This window comes from Akebia trifoliata, chromosome 2 (genome assembly GCF_017979445.1).
Source record: "Akebia trifoliata isolate Shusen 1 chromosome 2, ASM1797944v1, whole genome shotgun sequence".
NCBI lineage: Eukaryota > Viridiplantae > Streptophyta > Magnoliopsida > Ranunculales > Lardizabalaceae > Akebia > Akebia trifoliata.
In genome coordinates, this window is record NC_141376.1 from 12,625,270 (window position 1) to 12,634,089 (window position 8,820).

Here is an 8,820-nt window from a genome sequence, read left to right on the forward strand (position 1 = left end):
TCTTTTTTTTCCTTTAAAAACCATCAATGATAATACTATTTCTGGACCATTATGGGATGTTATTTATGTAGCAACTATGGTCTAGTTTTTCAAATTTAGGTTATTTTTGAGGTTCATGCAATTGATTTGAATGATGGGAAAGTCCAAATGAAGTGCAACACACTTGGACAAGTGTACCATGTGAACCCAAAAGTGGAAAAATAGAAAGGAACTATATTAATAACTCTATATATATCGTGGGTGTGTAACTTTGCAAAGAAAGCTGTTCAACTGTCTAAAATGTATGCTCGATGTATTGGATTTTTGAGTTTAAAATTTTGCACCTCTCACACGATTTGGTGATCTGAACAAAACATATTTTGTTTGTACATCTGATGCATCGTATACGTAGTTATTGTTAGAAATACACTGCTAGCTATTGATGCCAAGGGTTGCCAAATGCAGTGTGTCACCCATGGTGCTAGACATGTTTAACCCACCAAGGTTGGGGACTGCTGTTTCAACCACACAAAATCTTGCTTTTATCTCTCAGCCCAAGACTAAATCTCTTCATATATAACCAATACTCTCTGACCCGACTCATTACAACCACCATCTGTCTGTCTCAAAGGCAAATCCACATTCCATGCTCGCCACTGTGCATCCAATGAACGTTAGTGCAATGGATGAGAAAATGATGTTGGGTCCCCAGTTGTAAGGTGTGGGTGGGACAAGGAGGGTGTGTTTGAAGGCAGTTGAAGTTGAGTTGCAATTCTCGTGATTTAATTCCACCTTTGATTAACTGTAGATTGTTGCAACTCCAACACAGAGTTACAATTCCATATATTATAATACTTCATTTCTAATGAGATCCGCTTAAGTAAGACCTTGTGGAGGTTGAACCCCTTGTTACGCTAACCATAACTCCACCTATCAGCGGTCAAGAATTTAATAATTTTATGTTTTAATAAACTGAGCACGAATAATAAATTAGGAGTCCCAATTAAAAAGAATATGGAAGTTGAAGATTCTTGAGAAAGATGAGAGAAAGACTCAAAGAATGTGGATTGAGACATATGAACACATATTTAATAATAGAAAACATGACTGTAAACATAATTTGAATAGAAGAAAATGATTCATTTAGCCAACCTAAATCCTATTATTATTATTATTATTATTAGTGACCAGTCCCATATGCTTGAAATAAGGCTTTGATGATGACGACGAACTACCGAATCCCACTAGGATTTGTAATTCACACTACCTTAAAATAATTTTTCACTCCATTCTTACTCTTGCTTTAACATCTATATCTAGCCATCACCCCCACCATCATTATGATAGAACATCCTTGTTCTCATGGAAGATCAATGTCTATGATAAAGAGTGAATCTTGGCCAAATCTCATTTATCCCCGAGATAAGTATATTTTAAGATGTGTATTATATGGATACATATAAATATTAAGAGTTTGGATTTCGTGTTTTGCTCAAAATCATGTGTTCTCTCACGAGTCATTCTTATTAGTCACCGAAACCTAACCCTTTAGAAATAGAGTAGAGATCCAGAATGGTGTCCTGTACCTAACCAAGGTCAATTGGCACTTCATTTTATGCCACATGGCATTTTCTACCCACTTACTGTATCTCTTAGTTAACTTACGTACCAAAAATCGTAGTGTTGGATAATTTGTATCCACTAAATCTAAGCTCTTGAAAAAGAGTACAAATGCAACCAATAGAAATCATTCCTAAGACAATGCTATTATAAATGGATTCACATCACCAATCAAACTGATCTTTTGTGTGTAGATTCATCAAGGGATGATAGACCACATATCCATTCGGTTAGTGGGTCCCAAAGAAATTCCACGTGTCATAAAATGGGTGCTACCAGACCTTGGTTAGGTACGGGACACCGTTCTCGATCCCTATTCTTTAATACTAAAGATACCTCTAGTGTGCAGTGTGCATAGGGGTGCAACTTGGTTCTCGATTTGAGGTCAGATTGTAACCGAACCGATATAGATCGATTCCACTGAATAAGAACTAGAATCGAACAAATTCCATTGGAATCAAATCAACCCAAATCGAATTAAAGTCGGTGTAATTCGGTTCGATTCTATGGATTGTCAATATTCTATAAATTGTAAGTAATATTTTTTAATGAAAAAAAATATATAAAATTTCATTAAATAAATTACAAATATATCCATAAAAAGTTATTAGTTTACACATAAAAGATCATTAATCTATATCTTAACTCTAAAAATAATTCATAATAATTATTATATACATATATATTTATTTATTGCATAGGGATTCAACTTCTAGTTTGATTCACTTCTATACAATCTTGATCAGAGAATCGAATCAAATTGATAAGTTCTTCATTTTCATAATCTGGAACCGAACCGCAACTTGTTCCAAACCAAATCAACCCACCCAAAAACTATCGATTTGGTTCGGTTCTCAATTTGAACCGGACCAAGTTGAAACCCGAAGCGTGCACATTAATTTTCAATTTTGAAATCACTAAAATATAGAAAATGCTAACGTGAGACTAACGTAATTATTGGCAATCGTCAGGCCGCTATGATCAGCAACCACACGTCTTCACGGCGCATGTTAGCTTATATTCTTTCCCTCGTCGAGTAGGTACAGTTAACAAGTGTCAAGCTGCAAGGCGCATGTTAGTATATTTACTTTCTCTATTTAATGGCGACCATTATAATATGTCCGTCAAGCGTGGCATCCTCCGTTAATGCCACGTACACCACAATTTACATAATTTTTCTCGAAATTTTTTAGAAAGAAAACAACTGAATCTCCTGTAGTCTGAAACCCTAATGTGGGTTATTTTCATCGCTTCTCAGGCCGTAAAAGGTAATTTCTTCTCCGATCTTCTCTCCAAATCAAAGATTTCTCAGGTCAGAAATCTTATTTTCTGTTCGTTTTTGGGGAAAAATTCTGGCTAATTTTCATCGAAATTTGCTTCTGTTTTGTGAAATTTATAGCTTGTTTGGATACGTGTTTCCAGGGATTACTTTTGTTTTAGTGAATTTTGGAGAGAAAAAAAATTAGATTAGGTTTTGGTTTCCTCAATTGTGTTGAATTGGGGTTTTCTTTTTTTGCTTTTGTTGAGATTGCTTGATTGTTCTTTAGTTAGATAAATTTGCAGAGGAGATTCTGTCTGGAATAATAGAAATGTTTTTTAGTCTTGTTTCTTCTTTAGTTTCAGAATGTGATTTTTAGAGCTTTATAGAAAAAAAAAATTCAATTCTGTGGTAGGTAGTTTGAATAATTTCTGAATTTGAAAGGAGTTACCTATCTTTCACAAATATTTGTGATCAATTTAATATAAATTTTACTGAAATGGTGAATCTAAGTGCAGGGGGAGGAAGAGTTTTCTATATTTGGGTGTTTTTTGAAATTTGAAAATTTCCAAAGCTACATGTTGTGTATTTTTTTTTCTCACTTTCTTGTTTATTAGCTTGATTCTTTTAAATTATTTTGTTTGAACTTTCTTCGTAGCTCTTTACTGGTTTTAAGCCTTTTTGGTCAAGAAGTTTTGGAATGTTAGCGAATTTCTCAATTATTGTTGCCATTGCTTCTGACCTCTGAGGTTGATACTAACAATTTTTTTGTTTTGTTGCCTTCACTGTCTTTTCTTCTCTCGTTGTGAAATGCAGCGTTTCTGTTGACGAGTGGATATTCAATGGTGGTGTAAGTGGGGTTGCTTTGGGAATAGTTAGAAGGGTTTCATTTAGAAAACATCAAGATTCTTTGGATCCATTCTTTGTGGTTGTCACAAGGATTCACATGGGGGCATTTTTTAGCGTGGTTGGTACCCAGACTGGGATGAGTGAGTACAAGGAGGTCTTACAAAGTGATACATGTAAGAGGCAGAGAATGTCATCATTCGTTAATGAGGACAATCCAAGACTAATCCCCAGTCTTCCTGATGAGATTTCCATTCAAATTCTTGCTAGACTACCTAGAATTTGCTTCTTGAATGTGAAATCGGTGTCACGGAGTTGGAAAAACGCTCTTATGAGTTCTGAACTCTTTGATTTGAGAAAAGAACTTGGAACGACAGAAGAATGGCTTTATATATTAACTAAAGTTGAAGACGATAAGCTCTTATGGCATGCATTTGATCCTTTGTCGAGAAAATGGCAAAAGTTGCCACCAATGCCCAATGTTGCTTTTGGAGAGGAATCTAAGAGAGTCTTCTCTGGGCTTGCAGATGTCGTACGAGCTTGGCTTGGACGGAAGGATCCATTTGATCGGTTACCATTTTGTGGTTGTGCTATTGGGGCTGTTGATGGTTGTCTCTATGTGTTAGGTGGATTCTCTAGAGCTTCGGCCGTGAGATGTGTTTGGCGTTTTGATCCGGTTTTAAATGTTTGGAGTGAAGTAGAATCCATGTCTATAGGTAGGGCTTATTGTAAGACGGGCATATTAAACAACAAGCTTTATGTCGTAGGAGGTGTTAGTAGGAGTCGAGGTGGATTGACTCCTCTTCAATCTGCCGAAGTATTTGATCCCTGTACGGGGATATGGTCTCAAGTACCAAGTATGCCATTCTTGAAAGCTCAGATGTTACCCACAGCCTTCTTAGCCGACATGCTAAAACCCATTGCTACAGGAATGACATCGTACAGGGGAAGGTTGTGTGTGCCACAAAGTCTATACTCGTGGCCCTTTTTCGTTGACGTTGGAGGCGAGATTTATGATCCCAAGATGGACTCATGGATAGAAATGCCAAGTGGGATGGGAGATGGTTGGCCTGCAAGGCAAGCGGGTACAAAATTGAGTGTCGTAGTAGATGGAGAGTTATATGCATTGGATCCTTCTAGTTCTCTTGATAGTGGTAGGATCAAGATTTACGATCATCAAGAAGATGTTTGGAAAGTTGTTGTAGGGAAGGTTCCTATACATGATTTCACTGATTCGGAGTCTCCATATTTACTTGCTGGTCTTCTCAATCGTCTTCATGTCATCACTAAAGATGCCAATCATGATATTGTAGTCATGCAGGCTGATGTGCATAATCATTCAGGGTCTTCTCCATCTGCTTCATCTCTAGTGGGGTCCTTGGAGGATCAGTCGGACTCATTGGTGGAAGCAGAAAGAGATGTTTGGAAGGTCATTGGCACTAAGAATTTTGGGTCTGCTGAGCTTATCAGCTGTCAGGTCCTTGGCATCTAACGTGTCCCCCCTTTTACAATGGTATTGTATTTGTACTCTTCAGGAGTTGTTGATATGGTAATGAGATCTCTATTATTCTTTTATGACATGTTTCTGAAAGACTGATACCCTACTCATGAGGGGTTATATAGTTTCTAGTTGTTCATCTTTAAGTTTCTCTGCAAGTTCAGCGTGTGATCTCACCACTTCAGATCTTTATTTAATATTCCTGAATGTCTAATGATGTACCTTCTATTTAGTGTATTTATGTAATTAATTCTTATGAAAATTTGTTAAACTTTTAGAAGAGAGGAGAATCACCTCACATCACGCTAGAGTTTTACTATTTCTTACGCTTGCCCAAGTGCATTGACTTGTTCACATTTTTTTTTTTTGAATTGTTTTTACAATAAAGCATCACTTCCTATCAAGCTTTCATTTTGTAACCTGCTTCCACGTAGACTTTGGATTGGATTACATCTAACCCTAAATGGATATAAGATTTGGCATTCCCTCTATTGCAAGAAAACAACTGAACTGATAAGCTTTCTTCCCAAAGGCATTCTGATTAATCTAGCTTTAATTTTCTGCTTTTTTTGTTGATTATGGATTTTGATTACCTAGTTTTTTGGATTTGTTTGAAACCGTTATATTTATTTCTCAACTGTTGTAGCTCTATCTTTGTTCTCTGACTGTTATGTTATTCTTTGCAGTGTGGTTAGTTCTTTTCCACATATTGCGTCTTACTCCGTTCTTCGATAGTTTTATAATTTGGATTGTTCCTAACATGTTTATTTCTAATTTGGGTGAGTATCCATGTCTTACTAATGCAATAGAGAAATAATGCCATCAACTACTATAGAGATAGCTGAAAGTAATAGGAAGGTACCCTAATTTTATTGTAACATAAGTAACAAATCTAATGGTATGTGATTTTTGTATAATCTATTTTTGCAATGAAAACTTGATTTTGTATGCATTATTTTTTGTATTTTTACTTACTGCTGTTATAACGTTGGGAGTTCCTAAATATACATGTATGATTTGGTAGACATCTCCTTGGGGGGTGGTGTCTCTTGAATCATTAATCTTGATTAAATTAATTTTAATAAAATCATAGAATAACTTAAAAATCCTCATTTTCAATCTGAAATTATAAACCTTTTTTTTTCTTCCTAAAATCAGTCATCTCCAAGCTCGTCACCCTCTATATTAAATTAATTTCAATTTATTTAACCACATCTTCAATCCATGATTTGGAACCTCATCTTAACCCCTTGTAGAAAATCCTTTGTAAATTTATTCCAAGCATCAATAGAACCAATCATTCAATAGCTAGCGTCTCAAGTTCACTTATGAATGGATGTAGGAATGAGGTTTTGTATTTTGCAAAAATTATTGAACACAAATTTTTTTTTTCTTTTAAATATATAGGATATGACAATGGCTCTATACCCAATTATTTTAATTGTGAATTTACCTATATACCCTTTAGTTGAATGTAAGTTCATATGATGGCTAGATAAGTAAATATGGAATGCTGACCTTATACTATATAATTATGAAATTGGGTAAAAATAAATAATTATGAAATTGGGTATATGGCCATTTTTCTAAACATTACAAAACATGGTTGGTTCAATATATAAATAAATTTTTTTTTTTTGCAAAAATACTCAACTTTTTCAAAAAAATTTAAAAAAATAATTAAAAGTTATTTGCGAATGTCCGTAACCAAAATCATTATCATTCCCCAATCATTATTGTGGTTATGGAGAAGGGATGAGGGGCTGGTGGAAATCCTACTACCATTTAAAATGGTGGATTGCCACACCAGACACCACCATCAGATGCTGACAGTCTACAGATCGATGTCAACACTCAACAGTGTTTCTACTTATAAAGTTTTATTTGGGACTGATTTGCTTTTGATGGAATATTTCTTTGAATCATTTTTGTAAGAATTATGATTGTAAGATTGATTGGTTGGTGACAATAGTCAAGAAAAAGCACTTTCAAAAGCTATGTGGTATTTGGTGAAAAATAGTTTTTAAGTGACTTAAAATCATAGAAACATTTTGGGAGGTATTTTGGTCATTAAATTAATTATATATGGATAATTGTCCAAAGAAGTTTGAATTTTACATTTGCACTTTTGAATTCTGAATTTTGTGGGGGAATTTGAAAGCTGAGTGGATACCAAAACATGAATGGAGATGATATTTCGAATAATCTCGTAACATTGAGATTAACAATTGTGGAAACATAAAGTAGTGGATTAACACTAATAGATAATAATAATATTAATTAAAATGTTTAATTCCGGGATGTCTTCTGGTGTGATTCCTCTAAATAATTTTCTTGAGTGACTCCAAAGAAATAGAGAAAGCGTGCAAAGCTTTAGTGGATGCTTATTCTCCACATAGTGATTAAAATCATCATAAAATTTAATGAAAAATTAGATAAAATTGATTAAGAAGATTAAGATATGGATTTGAGAAGCAAAAGTTGCTTTTGTGATGATGCACTTTCTCTATTATTATGCCACAAAATATGCAATAAGGGCATATAGCATCCACAAGTGCTCCATATTTGACTCAAAAAATGCCATTATGAGATGTTAGAATGAAGAAAGAATACAACCACAAACATCTTCCTTCACAAAAACATGATTGACTTGGATGGGACTAGTACTAGGAAAGAGACCTCTCAACAAGGGAATCTTTAAATCATATATCACTTTCAAACGTCAAAGCCAAAGGAACTAATTCATTGTGGTATGACCCAAGTGAAAGAAGATCATGAACTCCCCTCCAACGAAAGTAGACTTGGTTCAAGACAAAGTGAAATAGAGGATTAAAAGTTGTTTAACAGACGTAAAATCTTTGGGATAGGGTGTTGTTGTTGTTGTTATTCCAAAGTGAGCTAGGTTTCTATGACGTTTTCAAATGCTCAAAATTACAAAATCACTAACATGTAGAGTTTAGATACGATGCATTTGTAAGAAGGTGTATATTGATACATAAGATCAATATCTTCATAAGATTAGGATTGGATCAATTAACGTTAGAATTTATCTCTAAAATTTTTTTTTTTCTTTGACAAAATATTTTCTTTAGTGCGAGAATGGCTATTATAGAAATTCTAACCTTGTCCCATTTAAATTAGGGTCGATTGATTGATTGAATCTTGTTATCATTCTGTTGTAAGTTTATTATTATTGCAAGTGTGTTCATACATCGCTCTCACCGCTTAATTTACATTTCTTTTAGTCTTCTTCTCCCCCTTTTGGAGCATTCAACTTGCATGTTCTTTATATAATAAATTTATTAATATTTAAAAGTTATTATCAAAATTTTAAAAGTAAAATTATGTTTAAATTTTTTGGAAAAAATGTTAAATGTAATAAATTAACAATTGACTCACTGAGTTTGTTTAAACAAGTTTTAGTACCAGCTTCAACTGCCAAAACCTAAACAAAGCATCTCATATGCATATGGCATATTGGGGTTGAATGTCTTTTTCTTTGGTGGATCCTTAGTGTGCCCTACTGTTATAAATGCAATTCAGATAGGTACAACAATGGTAATTGATCCATGTATGTTATATGTGTGAAATTGAGAGGTTGTAACCTAGTTTTCATGGA

At 34.3% G+C, this 8,820-nt stretch overlaps 1 protein-coding gene across 2 annotated transcripts; it reads left to right on the forward strand.

Moving 5' to 3' along the window:
* The first annotated feature begins 2,584 nt into the window (after positions 1–2,584).
* On the forward strand, positions 2,585–5,359 carry LOC147409624 (Galactose oxidase/kelch repeat superfamily protein). 2 transcript variants are annotated; one of them, XM_086430825.1, is made up of 2 exons: positions 2,585–2,911; positions 3,674–5,359. In XM_086430825.1, exon 2 carries the CDS (start codon positions 3,804–3,806, stop codon positions 5,193–5,195), a length of 1,392 nt encoding a protein of 463 aa, XP_086286951.1. In that variant the 5' UTR covers positions 2,585–2,911; positions 3,674–3,803; the 3' UTR covers positions 5,196–5,359. The 2 variants fall into 2 exon arrangements, with proteins under 2 accessions (XP_086286951.1, XP_086286946.1); XM_086430820.1 differs by having other exon boundaries at positions 2,586–2,867.
* Positions 5,360–8,820: the final 3,461 nt, after the last annotated feature.

Coding starts and splice junctions, on each gene's coding strand:
- LOC147409624 (XM_086430825.1), top strand. CDS start 3,804: ATGGGGGCATTTTTTAGCGTGGTTGGTACCCAGACTGGGATGAGTGAG.